This window comes from Macrotis lagotis, chromosome 5 (genome assembly GCF_037893015.1).
Source record: "Macrotis lagotis isolate mMagLag1 chromosome 5, bilby.v1.9.chrom.fasta, whole genome shotgun sequence".
NCBI lineage: Eukaryota > Metazoa > Chordata > Mammalia > Peramelemorphia > Peramelidae > Macrotis > Macrotis lagotis.
Genome location: NC_133662.1, coordinates 219,037,736 through 219,060,529, shown reverse-complemented (window position 1 = coordinate 219,060,529; position 22,794 = coordinate 219,037,736). Strand labels below are relative to the sequence as shown.

Sequence of the window (22,794 nt, the reverse complement as noted above, 5' to 3'; positions counted from 1 at the left end):
ACCTGCATTCTTTTTTTAAAAAAATTTTATCTCATTTTTCCAATTATACAAAAATGGTAATTTTCATTGTTCATCCTCTTATAAGCTTTTGAGTTCCACATTTTTCTGTCACCCTTCCTTCACATCCCCTTCCCTGTGGTAGCAATCAATTATAAATTGTACATGTACAAGTGTGTTTCACATATTTTCATACTGGCTATGTTGTGAAAGAGGAATTAAAACTAAGGGGAAAAACCCATTAGAAAGAAAAAATAAATTGCATTCTCTTATGGTAACTTAGATGTTTTAGTATTAATCAATCAATTGAGTATTACAACAATAAAACTTTCACTATTCACCTACCCTCTTTACAGAAATTTGCTATGAAAGGAAATGGGAGGGACATGGTTATGATGATAATCAAGACTGTTCTTTGAAGGGCACAGACTGACCTGACTTAAGCCACAAGGTAAAAACTGTTTAGCTCTTTTTGATTCCAGGCAAGAGTCATATTTGACAGCCAGTGTTTCACATTACTCATAGGGTGTCAAAAAGCCAGGCTTATTGTTAACCTGGTGGAAAATATTGCCTTTTCCGAAAGGAAATAACATGGCAGGAAAACTTAAGTTAAGAGTATCTGACCTTTGCCTAATCCAAGATCATCCCATCAATTTTTCTTTGGCACTGACATTCACCTGTAGCAGTTCTTAGACTCTCCTTCTTATATTCCACTAATAGTTTACAATCCACCAGAATATTTGTTGGAAATTAATATCTGTTACTATTAAGTTGGCTTAAAGATATAACTTCACTACATACTCGCTATTAATAAATTTTAAGTTTTATTATTTTATATACTATTAACAGTTTTAAAATTATGTAAATGATAGTCAAATAATCCTAGATGAAATTCACTCTATTACTAGCAAATCTGCAAATTTACCTGCTGTGACTGGGCTGGTTAGATCTTAGGACCTAGTCCAAGAGTAGTTCAAGAGAAACTTACAGGTTAAAGCTACCTTGTTGAGGACTTTGTTATTCTTTGATCAGAAAGATATTATCTAATTTACAACAGAACATCCCATTAATTATTTTAAGTTTCCATTTTTTTTTTTTTTAGGGTTTTGTTTTTTTGCAAAGCAATGGGGTTAAGTGGTTTGCTCAAGGCCACACAGCTAGGTCATTATTAAGTGTCTGAGGCAGGATTTGAACTCAGGTACTTCTGACTCCAGGGCTCGTACTCTATCCACTGCGCCACCTAGCTCCCCCCCCCCCCAGTGTTTTTTTATCACATTTTTTTTAACATTTCAATCCACAGTCTGATAGAATGCAGGTTATAAATTGAACTGTTAAAAATGATGAAGATGATGATGATGATGATATTTGTCCTTTGTTATTGAAGAAGTCCACATCAGGGAGGTAGTACCGTGGCAAGCACATGAATTGGATTTGAGTATGAGGGGCTATGCTATGTCACCAGCCTCACTTTCTCCTTCAGTGGCAAGTTCTGAATCAGGATGACTAGAAATGACCCTGGATATCAGGCAGTCAGGTTTAAGTGACTTACCCAAGCTCAAATAGCTAGTTAGTATTAAATGTCTGAGGCTAGATTCCGATTCCTGTCCTGACTCCAAGCTAGTACTCATATCTGCTGCATCACCTAGCTGCATCATCATCATCACTGTTAAAACTATCATAGTAGTGTTCTGATTAAAAGGGAATTTGCAGTATACCAGCATTTTTGTTACAGCTTCACAACAACATTCACAATTATAATTTAATTGAGTGTATTTAGTATAAAATGCAAAAAGTGATTATTATGGATGTCTCTTATCTTTCCTCACATTCCATAACAATCACATCAAATCTATTATAGAGTAATCCAGTGTGGACAGTAGTTAACACATAATGGTACTTCCCACATGCTAAACCTTTCTGTTTATGTTTTTTTCAATTTAATTTAAAGTTTATGAATCCTGCTTTAAAATGACTAGTTTTTAGTTATTTAGTCAATTTCTTAACTATATTGCATATCACTTTGCTAACTTATATCACAGAGCAGTAAGACAGAAGTTTTCCCCTCTATGAGCTTTAAATCTGATTGTCATTTCTCAGTTGAGTCCAACTCTCCATAGACCCCATTTGGGATTTTCTTTGCAAAGATACTTGGGTGGTTTGGCATTTCCTTCTCCAGATCATTTTATAGATGAGGAAACTGAGACAAACAGTTAAGTGACTTTGTGGTCACACAGCTCAGTGTCTGAGTTGAGATTTGAACTTGGGAAGATGAATATTATTGATTCTAAGTCCAATGTCTTCTCACTATCTGCCCATAACCTGAATGGAATATATACCAATTTAGAGAAGCAATCTAAGTGGCAAAGAATTGTTAAAGAAAAATATTTTGTCCAATCGAATTCTTGTGACAGCTGATTATATTGCATTGTTCACCATCTGCACAATCCAGGAACTAGGTTAAATATTTATTATTATCTCTCCATACTGATTAGGAAACCAAGAGAAACAGGCTCCATGAAGTAACTTCCCTAAAGTTACCCAGCTAATACATTTGAGACAGAATTTAATTCAAATTTACTTGACCCATGCATTTTTCAGCCTAGTGCTAATAAATAGCAAATATATTTTACATTAAGTCTGACAATAAGTAAGGAGTATCTGATTATATTTATTTTATCCAACAATCCCATTGCAAGGGCTATTTCTTAAAAATAGGTGAAGAACCCAATTATACAAAAATAGTTCTTTTGCTTTATTTCTTTGAAAAAATGGAGAGCATATATGCAACAACTGATAAATAGCTGAATAAATTATGGTAATGTATAGACTATTGTCAAAAAAAGTAACAAAGAATTTAGCTGATATAATGAGATGATCAGAATTTCAGCAGTGAGTATAACCTTTAAATATGCTCACATGTGCTCATGATTCGTTATACACTTTTATCTATGTCCTATTCTCCCAACAATTCTACTTATTTTCACAATTTTTCTCATTCTTTTTCTATATCTAACCTATTTAAAATAATATTTTATTTAAAACTTTTATGGGGCACAACCAATAAATAATATGATTGTTACCTGTTATTTATAGCCACCTAAATTAGTATTTCCAGGGAAATGGCCTATTAAAAGGGACTTTGATTTTAAAGTAAAGCTTCACAAGAAAAAAAAACAATAAATGTAAAATAGTAATATTAATTATATCAAGGGATTTTTATGTTAAGGACAAATTTGGCATTGTGCCGAAGCCAATGAATCTCTTCTCAGAATATTGTTTGTGATGTATAAAATGACATGAGGATTGCAAAAGAAACCATGTATATTAAAGTAGTAATTAAAAATGTTTTTTTTTTGTCACTGTCTCCTAATATGTGATACCTTGAACTGATAAATATCTGAGTCTTTTTAGGGAAGACAACAAGCTTTTATAGAAGGTGTTTATGTATTGTGGATTAGACCTTGGTTCCCATGCTTCTGAGCTTTGTAAATAATGATGGACTTTTATATGATTCATTTGAAGTTTACAAAATGTTACTTTAGGCAAACCATTCAAATTTCAAAGTTTAATTCCTTCAACGATTAAATGAGAATAATTCTTGGACTACCTATCTCATGATTACTTTCAATAAAATTCACTTTAAGCCATTGTATAAATAAATGTGAGTTGATGTAACATTAAGATTTCCTTCTAATCCTAAATAAAAACTTTTTACTATTTATTTTGAATTATCAAGGAGATAACCTATAAAGTTGTCATGTCAAGATTATAGGTAAACCCTCATGCACTTGTTACATATAACAGCTATCATGAAGTATAATTTAAATTATCATCACATGTAAATTATATCATCATCCCCTGTGCTTTAGAGACAACCTATTTTATAGTTGGTTTGGAATAAGAGACACTGGGCAGTATCACAAGGTGATAAACAGGAAAAAGGGAAGAAGGTCTTCTATTCAAAGTGATAAAAAGGAAGGGACATAGGTAGAAGTATTCTCAGGTGCTACCTCTGGCAGGAGAACCTGTTTCAAGAGAGGAGATTGAGATGGGAACATATCTGTCATTTTTATATTCCACTTCTCTACATCCATTTCCTGCCTTCTGTCCCCTTTGGTTTTCCTTAACTAGTCTTCCTTTGCCTCCATGAAAATTCTCTATTTGGTCCTGTGCCCCATTCTTCTCCCATTCCCAGCTAGATGTTACTTAGAGCTTCTGTTCTAGACTTATTATAAAGGCTACTATCAGCGATTTTTAAATGGTAAAATTCAAGGTATAATAGAGTCAGCACTTAATTTAGGTGTCAGGGGATATGGTTTGTGGTTCCAGCAGTGCTCCTGGTGCCACTGAATTGAATTATTTTCTCTTTTTCACCCCCTTTTTTATATCATATAGAATTAATTACATTATCTCTAAGAGATCTTCCAAATCTAATATTCCACGATTTTTTGAAGATCCTACTCCCCAGATATATAACAGGTAGGGATAGGCAGTGGTATGAAATTCAAATAGAAATAGGAATCCTTTCTGGAAAAACAAATTAATGTTTTTTTATTTTATTATATTTTGTTAAATACATCCCAGTTTGCAATTTTATCTGGGTCTGGCTTACAATTTTGACATTTTTTGGTATAAGGGAAATGTTCACTCAGAGGTTAGAATTATACCTGCTATACCAAAATCAAAACCTTAGGTTCATTTTTTTTTTCCATAACAGCAGGATTTAAATGACAGGTTCTAAATTTCATGTAGACAATATTTTGAGTCAGATTCACATTTCAGTTGACTTGATAATTCACTAGCATAGTTTTGGTATATTTTAGAAAGGTTTTATTTATTTTAAGTTTTACAATCCCCCCCCCCCCCCCCACTCTTGCTTCCCTTCCCCCCTACTGGGCACAGAAGGCAGTTTTAGTCTTGACATCATTCAAGTTGAATGTGATTAAAGGAGGGGCAGAGCCAAGATGGCGACAAGAGAGGATCCTCTCTTAGGTGCTCTCTTTTAAAATTTATAAAGTAAGGACTCTAACTACATTTTTGAGAGACAGAACCCACAGAGGGATCTAGTGAGGCAGTTCTCCAACCCAAGATAACCTGGAAAAGAATGGAAAGGCTCTGCTTCTCTGGGGTTGGAGGGGTAGCCACCAGAACGAAGGAACTTCAGCCTCCCGGGGGCAGCCCCAGGGAGCTGGGAGCCGGGAGCTGGGGCTCACTGCAGCGAGGGCAGTTTCCTGATCTACACCCCAGGGAGCACCAGGCACAACTTTGGGGATCAGCGGGGGACCTCTGCTAGAGCAAGCACATGAAGCCCAAGCATCAGGGCACTCAGTGAGTAGCATGGCCCAGGAAGCAGAAGCCAGTAAGCAGGAGCCCTAGGACATGAGTGCTGAGCCGGGGGGGGGGGGGGGGTGAAGAGAGACTGCGGAGCTCTGTCCTCTGCCCCTGGAACAGGACTCTGGGGTTCTGATCACATGCAGATCCTGATCCTAGTCTAGGCCCCCCCATAGAACAGCAGGCCCCCCCCCCACCTTAGCCCCATGGCAGAGGGGTGCACTTGGGGTCATTCACAGACCAGGAGGGAGGACAGAACCTCATATACTATACCTTGTGGAGGTGTCCCACTAATACTCAGAAACTCAGGAAGCACCCCAAAACCAGGCACAGGCTGGGGAAATGAGTAAACAGAGAAAAAAGAGGAACAACATTGAGAAATACTTTGCCTGTGATCCCAAGAAGGATCAAAACACTCAATCTGAAGATGAGGAAGCACAAGCTCCTGCATCTAAAGACTCCAAGAAAAAAAGAAATTGGGCTCAGGCTATGACAGCTCAAAAAAGACTGAAAATCAAATGAGGGAGTTGGAAGAAAAACTGGGAAAAGAAAGGAGAGAGATGCAGGAAAAACATGAAAATGAAGTCAGCAGCTTAGTCAAGGAAATCCAAAAAATTGCTGAAGAAAATAGCATGCTAAAAACCAGCTTAGGTCAAATGGATAAAACAGTTCAAAAAGTTATGGAGGAGAAGAATGCTTTAAAAAGCAGAATTGGCCAGATGGAAAAAGAGATAAGAAAACTCTGAGGAGAACAAATCCTTCAGACAAAGAATAGAACTCAGGGAGATTGATGAATTTACCAGAAATCAGGACTCAATACTTCAAAAGAATGAAAAATTAGAAGAAAATGTGAAACGTCTCATTGAAAAAACAACTGATAAGGAAAACAGATTTAGGAAAGATAATATAAAAATTATTGGAATACCTGAAAATCATGCTCAGGGGAAAAGAGCCTTGACATCATTTTCAAACAATTATTACAGAAAAATTGCCCTGATATCCTAGAAGCAGAGGGCAAAATAGTAATGGAGAGAATCCACCAATCTACCCAAGAAAGAGATCCCAAAAAAACAACCCCCAGGAATATTATAGCCAAGTTCCAGAACTCCCAAGTCAAAGAGAAAATATTACAAGCAGCCAGAAGGACACAATTCAAATATCGTGGAGCTGCAGTCAGGATCACACAGGACTTAGCAGCAACTACATTAAAAGCTCGTAGGGCTCAGAATACAATATACCAGAAGGCAAAAGAGCTTAGAATGCAGCCAAGAATGAACTACCCAGCAAGGCTGAATGTCCTCTTCCAGGGAAAAAGATGGACTTTCAATGAACCAGGGGAATTTCAAATGTTCCTGTTGGAATGGCCAGAGCTGAACAGAAGGTTTGATCTTCAGATACAGGACTCAGGTGAAGCATGGAGATTGAAGGAGAGGGGGAAATATGAGGGACTTGATGATGAACTGCATGTATTCCTGAATAGAAAAATGACACTGATAATACTCATATGAACCTTCTCAATTAACAGAGCAGGTAGAAGGAGCTTTTATAGATGAAGCACAGGAGAAAGCTGAATTTGAAAATATAATGTGTAAAAATGGAGTCAATAAATAAAAGGGAAATGTAATGGGAGAAAGCAAAAGGAGGAATAGGCTAAGATTTTTCTTTATTACAATGAGCTATTGCAAGGATATGGAAGGGGGGAAGGCAAAGGGGAATGAGGGGATCTTCGCTCTCATCAGAGGTGGCTAGGGAGAGGAAACAACAGGTATACTCAATGAGGTATAGACATCTGGAGTAAGAAGGGGACCAGGGGGAAGGGGGGGATGTGAGTGATGGAGGAGAAGATGGACCATGGGGAGAGAGTGGTCAGATAGGACATTTTCTTTTTTACTTCTTGCAAGGGGCTGAGATTGGAAGGCCTGTCTGGGACCATAGGGCCAGGTGTATGCTGGGCCCAAGGGGTGGTATGTGGGTGCGGGCCCTCTTGGTCCCAGGGCCAGTGATCCCACTCAGCTACCCTACAGCAGAGACAGAGTGAAAGGAGAGAGAAAATATAGTACATAGTAATGGAGAAGTATGAATGGAGAGAGTTGCAATCAGCAATGGCAATGGTGGAAAAATATGGAAGTAACTTTTGTGATGGACTTATCATAAAGAATGTGATCTGGGCGGCTAGGTGGCACAGAGGATAAAGCACCGGCCCTGGAGTCAGGAGTACCTGGGTTTAAATCCGTTCTCAGACACTTAATAAGTACCTAGCTGTGTGGCCTTGGGCAAGCCACTTTAACCCCATTTGCCTTGCAAAAAAAACCAAAAAACAAAACAAAAAAGAATGTGATCTACCTGCAACAGAGCTGGTGGAGTTGGAACACAGAATGAAGCATTTTTTATTATTACTATTTTGGGGGGCGGGGTTGCAGGGCAAATGGGGCCAGGTGGTCTGCCTGGGTCCACACAGCTGGGTGATTGTTGGGTGTCTGAGGCCGGATTTGAACCCGGGTTCTCCTGGCTCCAAGGCTGGTGCTGTGTCTGCCACCTGGCCACCCCTACTATTATTGTTACTATTTTATTTTATTTTGTGTCTTTTTTTGTTTTGTTTTGTTTTTGCAGGGCAGTGGGGTTGCCATGGCTTGCATATCACACAGCTGGGTGATTGTTGAGTGTATGGGGCTGGATCTGGGCTTGGGTGCTCCTGGCTCCAGGGCCGGTGCTCCATCCACTGTTCCACTTGGCCATACCTACAATTATTATTACCATTTTTTTATTTGTATCTTAATTTTTTTCTCTCTCCTTTACTTTATTGCTCATGTGGGTCTATATTTTTGAGGGGGAGGAGGTATTATGTTTACTCTTAAAGAAGAATATTTTAGTAATGTATAAAATAACATTTGTACAAAATAAGAATACTTAAATAAATGAGTGTGATTAGAGCGAAATCATATCCTTAAGGAAAAAACATGTAGTATGAGATACAGCAGAATAATATAATAAGATAACATTTCTTTTTAAATTAAAGGTAATATTCTTTGGTCTTTGTTCAAACTCCACAATTCTTTCTCAGGATAAAGATGGTATTCTCCATCGCAGATAACCCAAAATTGCGCCTGATTGTTGCTCCACTAATATGAGCAAGTCCTTTAAGGTTGATTATCACTCCCATGTTGCTCTTAGGGTGTATAATGTTCTTCTGGTTGTGCTCATCTCACTCAGGCTTCCCTGAATTCCCATCCCTCTTGGGTTCTAATTGAACAATAATGTTCCATTACATACATATACCCACAGTTTGTTAAGCCATTCTCCAATTGATGGACATTCCCTCAATTTACATTTCTTTGCCACCACAAACAGAGCTGCTGTGAATATATTTGTACAAGTGATGTTTAGTCTCTTCAGGATATAGACCCAATAGTGGTATTGCTGGATCAAAGGGTATTTACAGGGGCAGATAGGTGGCCCAATGGATAGAGCATGGCCCTATAGTCAGGAGTACCTGAGTTCAAATCCAGCCTTGGGCAAGCCAATTAACCCATTGCCTTGCAAAAAAGGGGGGGGGTATTCACATTTTTGTTGCCTTTTGGGGTTAGTTCCAAATTGTTCTCCAGAAAGGTTGGATGAGTTCACAGCTCCACCAACAATGTATTAGTGTCCCAGATTTCCCACATCCCTTCCAACATTGATCATTGTCCTTTCTGGTTATATTGGCCAGTCTGAGAGGTCTGAGGTGGTACCTCAGAGATGTTTTAATTTCCATTTCTCTAATAATTTCACTAACATTTTTAATGGAAGAATATAATAGGTCAAGTAACCAACTTAGAAATAAATTTTGTAAAGCAATCCTTTTTGTTATATTACTGTCTAATCACCAGTTTTTATTTACAGATCTTTCCAAGTAATGTAAATCTTAACTGAAATCACAAAATCTCTTATTTTTTTCCTGCCTACTTTATATAGACCTGTAAATTACATTTATTGGTACTAGATAATCTGGTTATCAGAATAAATATTTATTTAAATATTTAATATTTTATATTAAATATTTATTTTTTCACTACTTTTTTCATGCTTCCACACCCTTTAATGAAGTGGTTTCAGTCACACAAATTCCTTTCTTTGTTCTCAAGTCTACAACTACTTTTCTTTGCTTTTGTTTCCAACTTCTCATTGTTTTTTTTTTTTATCATTTATGTGTCTTGCAAACCATTTCTATATTTCCTTCTCTTTGAGTTTCCCTTCAGGAACCCTCAATCTTCTGAATCTTGCTCCTTTGTCTCACAGAAGATTAAAACTGCAATTACTTCCAAATCTCTTTGCAATTGATTTATTTTATGGGCTTATATTTCCATTTTTTCTTTTCAATTTGGTGTTTGCTTGAAAAAATTTTTCATTAATATAATCATAGTTTTACACATTGTTAAATTGTTGTATTTTTATCATTCTATCCTGAAATTCCTTAATTGTCTTGAGTTCCTTTTTCTTCCCTTGTTCTTCCTCCTTGGTTACATTTCTTCCTTTGAATTTTTTGTTTAATTATCCCTTATATTTTGGTAAATTTCTAATTTTGTGTTTTCTTTTGTTGTTCTCTCAAAACATTTTTCATTTAGTATTTTTGACTGACTTTTAATCTGTGGTATTTTCTTTTTTAAAAAAAAAACTTTTTTAATATTGTCTTCAGTCGATTGTACTTTCTGCCCTCCTCTCTCCCCACCACTAACAATCTGTGTAATGAAAAAGGGGGAAAAAAAGCAATTCCAAAAAAACCAGCCAGTACTTCAAATGTATCCGACCATATATATAGTACTCATAGTTTCCTGTTTCCACAAAGAAGCAAAGTGGATTTCTTCTTGTTATTTTAATTATATGGTATTTATTTTAGAATTTTGATGTTTATATTCATAATTTTTGTACATATTGCTTTTCTGGTTCTTACTTCACTTTGCACTAATTTGACTTTGGAATTATCAAATCTGAGTATCTATCCATCCTAACCTTATTTTTGCTTACTTTGGGGAATATATGCAAAGTTATGGGTTCTCTTGAGTCATAAAGTATATGAATATTACAATCATTTTTTAAGCATTCCCTTTTTTTGTAAGCATAACTCCAAATTGCTTTTTCATGGAATAGTTAGCTCAATCCAACTGTATTAATGGCCTTGTTTCCCATAGCCCAACCTACCTTGATTATTCCCATCTTTTGCCATTTTTACTAATTTGCTGTGTGTAAATGGAACCTCAGTTTTAATTTTTATTTGCCCTTATTACTGATTTGGTACCTCCATCTTATTCTTGTTAGTAGTGGGCAGTTTATTTTGAAACTGCTCAGAACCTTTGATACATTGAGGAAGGTCGTTTACTTCACCCTATATCTTTTATATCTGACCTTTATTACAGATATTTGATATAGACTTTATTTCTTTTTACTTTGGGTCTGTCGGTTTTGTTTATTTTTTTCGTTATTTTCAATGCTCTGGCTTTAAGCATTTTTGGTAATTTTTTTTGGTGGTAATTGTTTTTGAGAAGAATGTTAAGAGAGTAGACTCTGATCACTTACTTATAGTCCTATTTTATTAATTTATTCTTCCCTATTTTGATTTAAATTTAAATATTCTTTCACAACATGATTGATTTGGATCTGTGTTCAGCATGGTTAAACATGTATGGCCTCATTAGATTGCTTTTTGTTAAGGGGAGAAGATAACTTTGAAAAAGACCAAAAATATTTTTTAAAACTACTATTATATGTGGTTGAAAAAATAAATAAAATATCCAGTATAGTCCTATTTTAAATTCTGTTTTCATTAATAACTTTTATATTCCCTTTGATTATAAATAGAATATGAGAAAGAAGCATGGGATTATAAATTAAAATATTAATATTTTATCTCCTTAATTTCTACATAAGTAACTTTTTGTGTGTTCTAGTCAAAGATGCATCTAGGTAAAAGAGACCAGAGCTGTAAATAAGTCCACACACTTAGATGAATGTAATTTTTTTTTTGCCTGCTCTATTAAGCCATCTATATGTTTAACTTGTTCTGGGATAGATGAAATTAAGTTTTAGAAAGTAGCACGCTAAAATTTCTGCCCCTTTCCAAAGTTCAAAATCAATTGACTCCATTTTATATTGTGATAGTCCTCCATCTTGTGAGCTAAGCCTTGTTTTCCTATATATCAAATGATTATGTTTAATTATGGAGAAATGTTACACTGAGACAATTCTGGGAAATGAAATGTATGTATTTCCCCATTTAGAGGTTCCCTATTCCTGTTGGAAGCTTATTCCTTAAGATTGTGTAAACACAATAGTTCCTTAATTTGTGAATATCAGTTCCCTGTTTTTGACCAGAGCCAATAGAAATCAGTAACATCCATGTTACTTCATATTTTGTAATTTTTGTTCCTCTTTTATGATTATTAAAAATGCTTTGTGGACTCCCAAATGGTGTCCTCGTACCTACTTAGGAGGTCTTGGACCCATTTATTGGCAATTGCTAGTCTTGCTAATAAATTGATTTGCTCGGAAACGTTAATAACCTTTTTCCCCTTAGATTTCTATTGCCCTATTCCTTCTATTCTGTTGGGTGTATGGAGAAGAGGCCTATTGCAGCATCACTTCACAAAAAGAACAGTTATATGTTCTGTCTTAGGGAATATGAGACAGGAGAGAATTGGGGCTTGTCATACATCAGTCCGGAATCAGAAATTAGTAATAACCAGTTAATATGGGAGTTTATTAAGCCAGGCACCGTGCTGAGTTCTGAGAATTAAGAAGAAACATTAGAAACTGTCCCTCCTCTCCAGGACCACTTGTAAGTTGTGGAAGAGAGAATATGACACTAACAGGAAGTGCCCATTTATTTATCTATCACGCTGGGCCTGCTGACCTGTTGGGATAACTGGCCCAAGCTATGACACTATCATTAGTTATGTTCTTGTTCTCTCCTCCATTAGAATGTAAGTTCCTTAAGACCAGGGAATGGTTTTTTCCTTTTTATTTTAATCTATTTGGCATAGTGTTGATACATAGGAACACTTAATACTGTTTAAATATTTATTTTTACATTTTTATTGACTTTTTGTTTCTTATATCACCATAGTATCCCATGTATTCTTCCCCCCCCTCTGAGAACCATCCCATATGACAAAAAAAAAGTATTTTTTAAGAGAGAAAAAAGCAAGTGCAATCGATTGCAATGTGTAATACCTGTGGACCAGGTAGGGAGGTTTGATGTCTTCTCATATCTCTTGATTCAAGTCTCACTTGATCTTTTTAATTTGTTTAATTTACTTTGGATTTTTGGGGTAGCTTTTTTGTCCATTTTTACTGTTATGATTTCTGTGGTACATTTATCATTTCCACTTCGCAGGATTTAAGGGCATTTCCCCTATTATCTGGATAATCTGAATAAAATTTTTTGACCTTCCCTTTGTACCAGAAAAGACATCTACAAAACTCCCTTCAAAATTCCCATTTAATTTCTTGTGCTGATCCATGATATATTGAAACCATAATGGAGAAAGTTACGATGAAGAAGGGATAATTATATATTTTTAATGTATTTAATTCATTGTGCAACAGTTGATATATAGAGATACTTCTCTATATTACATTCATCTTCAGTATTCCATTATATCCTTATTTAGACATTCCTCAAATGATGGACATCTGCTTTGTTTCCAATTCTTAACCTTGAAAAGTGCTTCTATAAATATTTTGCAGTGTATGAGGACTTTTTTTGTGGTACAAGCCCTATAAGGGAGTCTGTGGTTCAAAGGGTTAGGATATTTTAGTCACTTTTCTTACTAATTCCAAATTGTTTTCTAAAACAGTTGTATCATTTTCACACCTCTCATTTTTGGTGATTTTTGCAAGTTTGCTGAGTATGAATTAAAATTTTTAGGGTTGTTTTGACTTGCATTGTTCTTATTAGTGATTTGGAGCATTTTTTAATGTGAGTGGTAAATATTTTATAGTTCTTTTGGTACTGTTTGTTTATATCCTCTGACCATTTATCTGTTAGGAGAATGGCTATTAATATCATACGTATACACATATATATTACATATACACAAGGGAAGGGGGAGAGAGCAAAAACCTTTATGGGGGACATTTGATGCAAAGATTTTTTCCCCATTTGGCCATTTCTCTTCTCATCTTAAATGCATAAATATTTGTGCAGAAACTTGTTTCAGGTAGTCAAAGCTATCTATTTTATCTTTTGTGATTGCTTCCATTTAGTTAAGCATGCATCTCCTCCCCTTTGCTTGGAGAGGTATATAATCCATTTTCTAATTTATTTGTTTCTTTACTATTATGGTCATCTCATTTTTTACAAAATATTATGGAGTATATTGTAAGGTGTTGTATCTAATTTCTATCATATTCCTCTCCAGGTTTCCTAGTATTTTTGTTATTTTTTTGAATTGGAAATAGGTAATTGGATGTAGTTTTTGTTGTTGTTCCTGTTGTTGTATGTGATATTTTTCAGTCCCCCACCAAAGCCCTGAACTTTCATCATTGCATAGTATCTCAAAGCTAAACCAATGAAGCCTTAACTTTGGTAAATCTAGTTTCACAGTCTTTGTATATAGACCCTGTGCAGTAAATGCCAACTAGCTGATCCAAATGTAGACAGAATCTACAAAAAGATTAAAAATTTGCTACTTTTTTACACAAATTTATCCTACTTAACCATTATGCAAATTCTCAGGTGATTTTCTGTTGGAGAGAAAAATATCATTAGATTGATTTGAAAATTTGTTGCACAGTTAATTCAGATATTTGCTAAACCAACAACAGGTTTTGGTTCTCAGCTTTGGTTGATTTTTCTTTGTCACAGCCACCAATTTTTTTACTTCTATCATTTCTTGTATTGTGTGTCTGTCTACTATTTGTTTCTCCACCACAAAATAGAAGTTTCTGCCTTCTCTCATCCTCAGTGAAATCCACTTTTCAATTTTCTACTCTTCTTTGGCTTAGTGTTTTCATTATTATTATAGGTAAGGGCAAATGCATTATTCTTTGATCCATTAAAAAAATTCTATGCATTCAAATATGCCTGACTCATAAGTCTGCTGTCCTGCGTGGACATGCATTCAAGAAGAGACAAAGAAATTTTGTGGCTTTCCAAAACTTCTCAATTCTGGTGATCGGATTTATCCAACCGATATTTCCATAAGAATCTATGAAGAGAGGAGGGAACAATATATCATCTTTACATTTCCCATATCCATATATTGACACCACCTTGTCTCCTTGTCTAAAATGCGCTTCCTCTTCACCTTTACCTCCCATAACGTATTAAATGTTTGAGGCTGGTTTTGAATTCTGTTCCCCCTGAATCCAGGACCAGTGCCACCTAGCTGCCCCAGCTACCTACCTATAGCATTCTTATTGTCAAGGTTTCTTTCAGGTACTAGCTGTGAAGCCTTCCCTGATTGCTATCTCTTGTGAATCCCCCCATGCTTCTCTTATCTTCTGTTGCCTTTCTTTACTTTTCTGTTTGAATACTTGGTCCCCTGCACATCCCTTACATAGAAAGTAAGGATTGTTGGAGGTGGGGAGAGTGCTGTGTTAGGCAAGGGGAGGATCTTTCTATTCTGAATTAACTTTGAAAGAGCAGGCACTTCCGAGTCAGCAGAGAAAGCAAAGCCCCACTCACCTCTCTTTTGGCTTCCATCTCCAGGCTGTACACCCATCCTTGTCAAGTCATGTGACAGCATTCCTTTTGCTTTGCAGATAGCTTTTTTCTATCCTTTTATTTCTTTAGATTTACTAGTCTAGGTGACTTCTAAAGCTTTTATCTTTTCTGTCTGTGTGCTAATCAATCTAAAAATGTTAACTGTATTTGCAGAGTAAAGACCACCTTGTTCTTGGTGATGACTGTAGATAGGAAGAGTCTGGCATTTCCAAAGCCTGTCATCCTTACATGCTTGATGATTTAGAGAAATCTTATTAGCTGTTGAATTTCATTATATCCATTATGGTTTATTGTTTATTCAGATATAATTTATGATAGTCATTTCTGGCTCTAATAATGAGTTTACAAATGCATGATTTAGAAACTTGATTTGGGAGTATATTCTAATCATTCTAACTCCATTTGATATTTTCTTCCCTGGAACCATTATAAAGAACTGTCAATTAAAGTAATAATAATGGCTAGCATCGATAATAATGCATTAGTATTATCTCATTTTATTCTCACAATTTCCCTGGGAGATAGGTACTATTATGATCCCCATTTTACAGTTGAGGAAATTATAAACAAGTTAAGTGACTTGTCCATAGTCACACAGTGTGTGAGGCTGGATTTGAACTGAAGACTTTCTGACTCTAGGTTGAATGCTCTAGCCACCTCTAATCCTCCATGCCACTTAGCTGCCTATATTAATTACGTTAACATCAGTTGATTGAGGATCTATTAGAAACTGGATACTGGGGGTAGCTAGGTGGTGCAGTGGGAGGGAGAGGCTCCATCTTTCCTACAGAACACAATTGGGGGGTTTTACTCTCTGTCAACCACAAGTATCCTTTACTCATTAAGACCTTAGTATTCCCCCCTTTTCCTGTCTTCTGCAGTTTGGCTGATCTCTGCCTTTCTCCAAGTTTTGACTTTTGGCTTTTTAATTCATAACTTCCATAGATATTCTTCACCTTTTGTTCATTCAGATGAATTTTGTTACTATTTTTCTAACTCTATAAAAGAATTCTTTGGTAAATGGATTGGCATGATTCTGAAGAAGTAAATTAACTTAAGTATAATTATCATTTTGATTATGTTGGTTCAGCTTACCCATGAGCAATTACTGTTTCTCCGGTTGTTAATATATCTTAATTTCCATGCAAAAAACGTTTTGTGAATGTGTTCATATTTTTTGACTTGACAGGCAGACTTCCAAGTATTTTATATTAGCTGTGTTATTTTAATGACATTTCTCTTTCTATCTCTTACTGTTGGGTTTTGTTGGTAATATATAGAAGATGATTTATGTGGATTTATTTTATATTCTACAGCTTTACTGAAGTTGCCAATTATTTTGGCTAATTTTTTAGAGTTCTCTAAATATACCATCATATCATCTGCAAAGAGTGATAATTTTGATTCCTCATTGCTTTTATTCCTCCAAATTTCTTTTTCTTATCTTACTTATAAAATAAAATTTCTAGTGCACTATTGAATAATAATGGTAATAATGACATCCTTATTTTAACCTTGTTCTAACTGGGAAAATTTTTAATTTATTTCCATTACAGGTAATGCTTACTCGTTTTAGACAAATAATACCTATTGTTGATTCCTATGCTAGACAGTAGGAAAAACTAGTCTGAAACTGGTATGGAAACAGTATAATGCTTTTCTGCATTTGTTGTGGGGCTTTAATGTGGTTAATATAGTGTCATATTTGTGAAGATGCCATGAATAGTTGAGGGAAAAAAGGCATACTCCTTTCTATTTCATTCATTCTTTTTAGAGGTCTATCATTTTATTTCCTTGATTTCTTTCATATTTTTTACTGTCTGTGTTTTCCTGACTCCAGGGACTGTGCTCTATCCACTGTGCCACCTAGCTGCCCTACTGTCCGTTTCTTCTGTAATTCATTAACTTTTCCTTTAAGAATTTGACTGCTATTCCATTTGGTGTATTTAGGTTTATAATTTATTTCATTGTCTATGATTCCCATTAGCAAGATATTTCTCTGCTTTTTTAATTAAATTAGGTCTATTTTTGCTTTTGGTTTGTCTGAGATCATGATTGTTACCCATGGCTTTGTTTACTTCAGCTGATACAATGTAGATTCTGTTCCAGATTTTTAAATTCTTATTTATTTAGTTTTTCAACTTACTTTATTTTATTTTATTGGTTACATGTGGTTTTTAGATTTTGCAAGGCAATGGGTTAAAATGGCCACACAGCTAGGTAATTATTAAGTGTCTGAGACTGGATTTGAACTCGGGTACTCCTGACTCCAAGACTGGTGCTCTATACACTGCGCCACCTAGCTGCCCCCTATTGGTTACATGTTAAGAACATTTTTCAACATTCACCCACAGGCATATGCATAATTTTAAGTTACATAATTTCCCTCCACTCTCCCTTCCCATTGCTCTCCCCTCAGTGGTGAAAAATCAGGTGAATGTTGCTCATACACATTTTGTTTAACAATGTTTATGTAATAATCATGCTTGGTATAAGGAACTAATAAGGTTAAGGGAAAAGAAAGAAAACCATGAGAAAAGAAATACATAAGAGAAGTTTTTAAAAAGTGAATGTAGTGTTCATTCAGATTTTGTAGGGCTTTTGGTTTGTTTTGTTTTTCTTCTGGATGGGGATAGTGTTGTTTATAGTAGATCTACAGGGTTGTCCTAGCTCTCTGAACTGCTGAGTAGAGCTGTATCCATCAAGGTTGATAATTCTCAATGTTGTTAACATGTTCACATTGTTCTCTTGTTTCTGCTCCCTTTGATAAGCATCAGTTTCCAGGCTATTTTAACTCTTTAGTGTGTCTTTCTACTTCATGTGTGTTTCTTATAGACAACTTATATTGTTGGATTCTGATTATATCCGTTCTCCTTTCTGGTTCCATTATATGGATGAGTTAATCCTATTTATGTTCACAGTTGTAATTAACTGCATTTCCTGTTTTCTTCTCTTTGTCCTTCTCTCTCCTTTTTTTATCTAGTCTCTTCTCTAAAGTTTGCTTTTGACCAGTCCTTCTTTTATCTTCCCTTCCTTTTCTCACTCATCCTTTCTCTTATCCCCTTGCCTTCCTACATCTTGTTGGGTAAGATAGATTTCTGTTTTCAGTTGAGTATGTAATATCTTTTCCCCTTTATAAACAAATTTAGATGTTTGCTGCTACTTTCCCCTCCACTGTTAAACACTCTTCTTTGGGGCAGCTAGGTGGTGCAGTGGATAGAGCACTGGTTTTGTAGTCAGGAGGATCTGAGTTCAAATGCTGCCTCAGACACTTAATAATTATCTAGCTGTGTGGCCTTCGGCAAGTCACTTAACCCCATTGCCTTGTCAAAAAAAAAGCTCTTCTTTGCACTCCTGTTTTATGTAAGATAATTTCCTCCCTTCTCCAAGATATCCTCTTTCTCAACTTATTAATTTTTTTATTGTGCCAAAATAATCTCACTCCTGCACCCTATAATTGCATTCTTAGGAGTTAAATTTAGCATCTTACCATATAAGAATGTAAATTGTTTAACCTATTTGGATCCCTTATAAATTTTCTTTTGTGTTTACTTTTTTATGCTTCTCTTAAAGTCTTGTGTTCAGATGACAGTTTTTTAATTTAGTTCCAATCTTCAGGAATGCTTTTTTAGTCTTCTATTTCATTAAATGTCTATTTTCTCCCCTGAAGGATCATAATATTCAGTTTTATTGAGGAGCTTATCTTTGGTTGTAATACCAACTCTTTTATCCTCAAAATATCATATTCTAAGCCCTCCAAGCTATCCTTAATATGATAACTGCTAAATCTTGTGTGTTCCTAATTGTGACTTTCATAATATTTCAAAGGTTTTTTTCTGGCTTCTTGGATGTTTTCTTATTGACATGGGAGCTTTTGAATTTGGCTGTAAACCTGAGAGGTTTTGTTTTAGAATCTCTTTCAGGTGACCAATGAATGCTTTCAACTTCTGATTTATCCTCTGGATCTAAGACTATAAGCTATCAGGGCAATTTTCTATGATAATTTCTTAAAATTTGGTTTTAGTCTTATTCTTTGATGATACTTTCAGGTAATATAGTAATCTTAAGTTATCTCTCCTTGATCTGTTTTCCAGATCAGTTTTTCTCCCCAAATGATATTTTTCACATTTTCTTCTATTTTTTTAGTTCTTTTGATTTTTTTTTAAAAATATATTTCATGAAGTCATTATCTTTCATTTGTCCCATTCCAATTTTTAAGGATTATTTTCTTTCTTTTTTTTTTTGGCAAGGCAATGGGGTTAAATAGCTTGCCCAAGGCCACACAGCAGTTTGATTAATGATTCGGTATTTGCTCCCACAAAATGACATGCTCAGCAATTTAAATGATTGGTTATGAATTTATTAAAAACTGAAGTAAAATCATAACAACATACACGGGATAGAACACTTTATAAAAAGCACAGCATAAGCATACAAATAGCAACGACAATCCCACTATGATAATTAAGGTAACTATAAGGATATAAGGAGAAAGAAAGAGAAAACATCACCAATGGGGGTAGCATCAACATCTAAATCCACAGTGGCTGGGGAGTTCTAAATCACAGCCTTTCAGAGTCGTGATTGGGAAAATGTCCCAGGCACAGTGTCCTTTCCATGGGTGAAACTCCGAGGGGTTGCCAATGTTAGGGACTTTTAAGGGGTCCCAAAGGTGGCACAATGCAAATAGGCTTATATAAGCTTTTTTGGCACTTAACCAGGACATACATGTGAAGAGTACGTGTATGACCATGTGAAGAGTACGTGCATAAGCTGGGAAGACTCCAAGATTCTAGCAGCCAAGGTTCTAAAATTAATTAAATGTTGAACCTCTGGGCAGGTAGCCAACCCTCCCAAGATTCAACCTCTAGGAATGGCTAGTTCTTAGAGGGAGTATCTGGCACATGCAAAGACAACCAAGTTCATGCAGAGGTGATGGGGGACCTTGGGTGGGGGAATCAGCATATGGCCTTGCCCAGGATCAGAATGGGTATTAACCCTTCAATGGCTATGTACTTATTAAGTGAGGCCGGATTTGAACAGAGGTACTTCTGACTCCAGGGCTGGTGCTCTAGTTACTGTGCCACCTAGCTGCCCCAAGGATTATTTTCTTTAGTGAGCTTTTATACCTTTACTTCCCCAATTCAGCCAATTTTCTGTTTTTTAAGATACTATTTTCTTCAATTTATTGCACCCTTTTTGCCAATCTAATTTTCTTTTCATAATTTTCTTCCTTTGCTTTCATTTCTTTACCTAATTTTCCTCCACCCTTTTTATTTGATTTTAAGGGCTTTTGTCAAATTCATATTTTTTTCTTTGAGGCTTTACTTATGACTATTTTGACTTGTTTTCTGAGTTTATGTCTGTTTCTTCACTCTCAGCCTGGTAGATTTTTATGGTTAGATTCTTTTTGTTTATTTGCCTGCTCATTTTTTAAACCTTTATTTCTTGATTTGGAGTTTTGTCAAATTTGGGTTCTGTTCCTGGTATGGACTGGTAAGGTATGGGAGTATTTTCACAAGCTTTAAGCTTTTTTTTTTTTGCAAGGCAAATGGGGTTAAGTGGCTTGCCCAAGGCCACACATCTAGGTAATTATTAAATGTCTGAGGCCAGATTTGAGCTCGGGTACTCCTGATTCCAGGACCTGTGCCACCTAGCCACCCCTAGGCTTTTTCCTCATTGCTGTTTTCAAAGATAGTTCTGGCGTTGGAAAATTTTGGTGCTTCCAAGTTGGTATGGTCATGGCTGTGCTGATCTTAACTTTTAACCTTATCTAAGAAAGGCCTCTGATCTCTTGGAGCTGGAAGTTATACTGCTCCTCAGGGCTTCCATCCCCCCCTCCCTTTTTAAAAAAAAATTATTTTCATCCATATGTACATGCTTTTTCAAGTTGCAAAACTTCCCTCCACCCTCCCTTCCTACCCCCACCCTTCCTCCTCTGTGTCTCAGATCTCTCTTTTCAACCTCCTATAATGTCTTAGACTGGAAGAATGCTTCACTAACCATTTTGTTGACTCTGCCACTCCAGAATTCTATTTGAGGTATTATTTTAAAGTTGTTTGGAGGGGAATGTTGGAAGAGCTCATCTGAATACTTCCTTTAATCCACCAACTCCAGAATCTAGGGGTTTTTGTTTCATGTTTGTTTGAACAGAAATCGGTGTTTTATTAGAAATCCTTTTGTGCTTTTGTTGATATCATTCTAATATTTTTGTTTTTATCATTGATATGGTCAATTATGCTTATAGATTGCCTGATATTAATCAACCTTGAATTCCTCTTACAACTCCAACCTTGTCATAGTGTACAATCTTAGTATTATATTGCTATAGCTTTTCAACTAATATTTTTATTTAATTTTTTTATTTTAAGCATTCATTAGGGATACTGTGGTCTGTAGTTTTTTCTGTTTTGACACCTAATTTAGGTTTTCAGACCATTGTTCTATAAAATAAATTTGATAAAATCCCTTCTTTTGCCCTTTTTTTTTGCATGTAGTTTATGCAATCTTGGAATTAATTGTTTTAATTTATTATGAAATTCACTTTTAAATTCATCTGTCCTAATTTTAAAGGTACCAGTTTTTGGAAGAAGCATTTCAAAACCAGAAGGGTGCAATTGAGAACTTATTAGCAAAACTTCTTGAAAAGAAAAATTATGTTCATTTTGCTGCAACTCAGGTGCAGAATAGGTAAGTTCATCATTTAGGTTTTATTTTACTCCTATAAGATTACAAAATGAAATCTCCAATTTTATTTATTTTTAGCATTTTTTAAAATTAAAATTCTTATTAATAAGCATGTATTTGAATCTTATTACATTCTGCATCTCCCTTCAGAGTTTGAGGAGATATTTACTAAATAAAAATTTAATTATATAATTATATAACAAAAATCTTCATACTCCTAATTTAGAGGGTTTTTTTTAATTAGAAAATTACAAAGTAAAGCAGGAATCTGAAATCCATTTAAGAACGTCTTAAAATGCATCGTTGTTCCTAACCTCCTACCTGGAGAGAAAATGTTGATATGTAGTTAGCCACATTTAAGGCCGTTTGAAAAGTCACATTAAATATTATGGGGTAGGGTTAATGTTTAGATAGGTTAAGAGGATTACTACTCTTCAGTTTGAGACAGTGAAGGCCCAGAGTGAATTGAATCAACACCTATAAAATTATAGAATATGAATAAGGTGAATGTGGTGTTAAGCTTAAATTCAGAGACAAACATGATGAATTTATTAGGCTAGTAGTAACTAATAAATTGGAACCAATAATTAGAAACCATGAACTTGGGCTTACTAGTTTTCATAGGTTTTAGGAAATATAAATGAGCAAAGAACAGAATTGGATAGAAGGGAAGATAATGCTATTGGTTACAGAGTAGACAACATCATGAAGGTGCAGGTACTATAATGGGTAACATCAAGGGAAGCAGGCTAGTATACCTCTTTATCATTAAGGAATGCTTGATTGATTTATAGAACTTAACCTGCAATCTGATGACATTGTTAGGGGACCAAGGATAACAGACTTCCTCTCTCCTAGATGGGTTTGTTGGGGAAATAAGGCCTTCTTTAATTGTATAATGACAGGTAAGGATGGACATTATACCTTTTGGAAATATATACTACATTATGTTATAGGTCTTTAAACATAACAAATGGATATCCTGGAATTTTCCTAGTCGCTCAAAGTCTAGTAGATAACGGTTTTACCATTAATTATAACTTTAATTCAGAGGGAAAACTGAATTCTTGAATTCAATT

General features: G+C 35.3%; 1 protein-coding gene across 2 annotated transcripts in view; it reads left to right on the top strand.

Moving 5' to 3' along the window:
- The window catches only part of TRIM33 (tripartite motif containing 33), a 150,028-nt gene that overhangs the window by 89,991 nt on the left and 37,243 nt on the right, over window positions 1-22,794 (top strand). For both annotated transcript variants that reach the window (XM_074188492.1, XM_074188491.1), the window contains exon 5: window positions 21,602-21,718. In XM_074188492.1, the coding sequence (XP_074044593.1) occupies window positions 21,602-21,718 (117 nt within the window). The remainder of the gene's footprint in view (window positions 1-21,601; window positions 21,719-22,794) is intronic.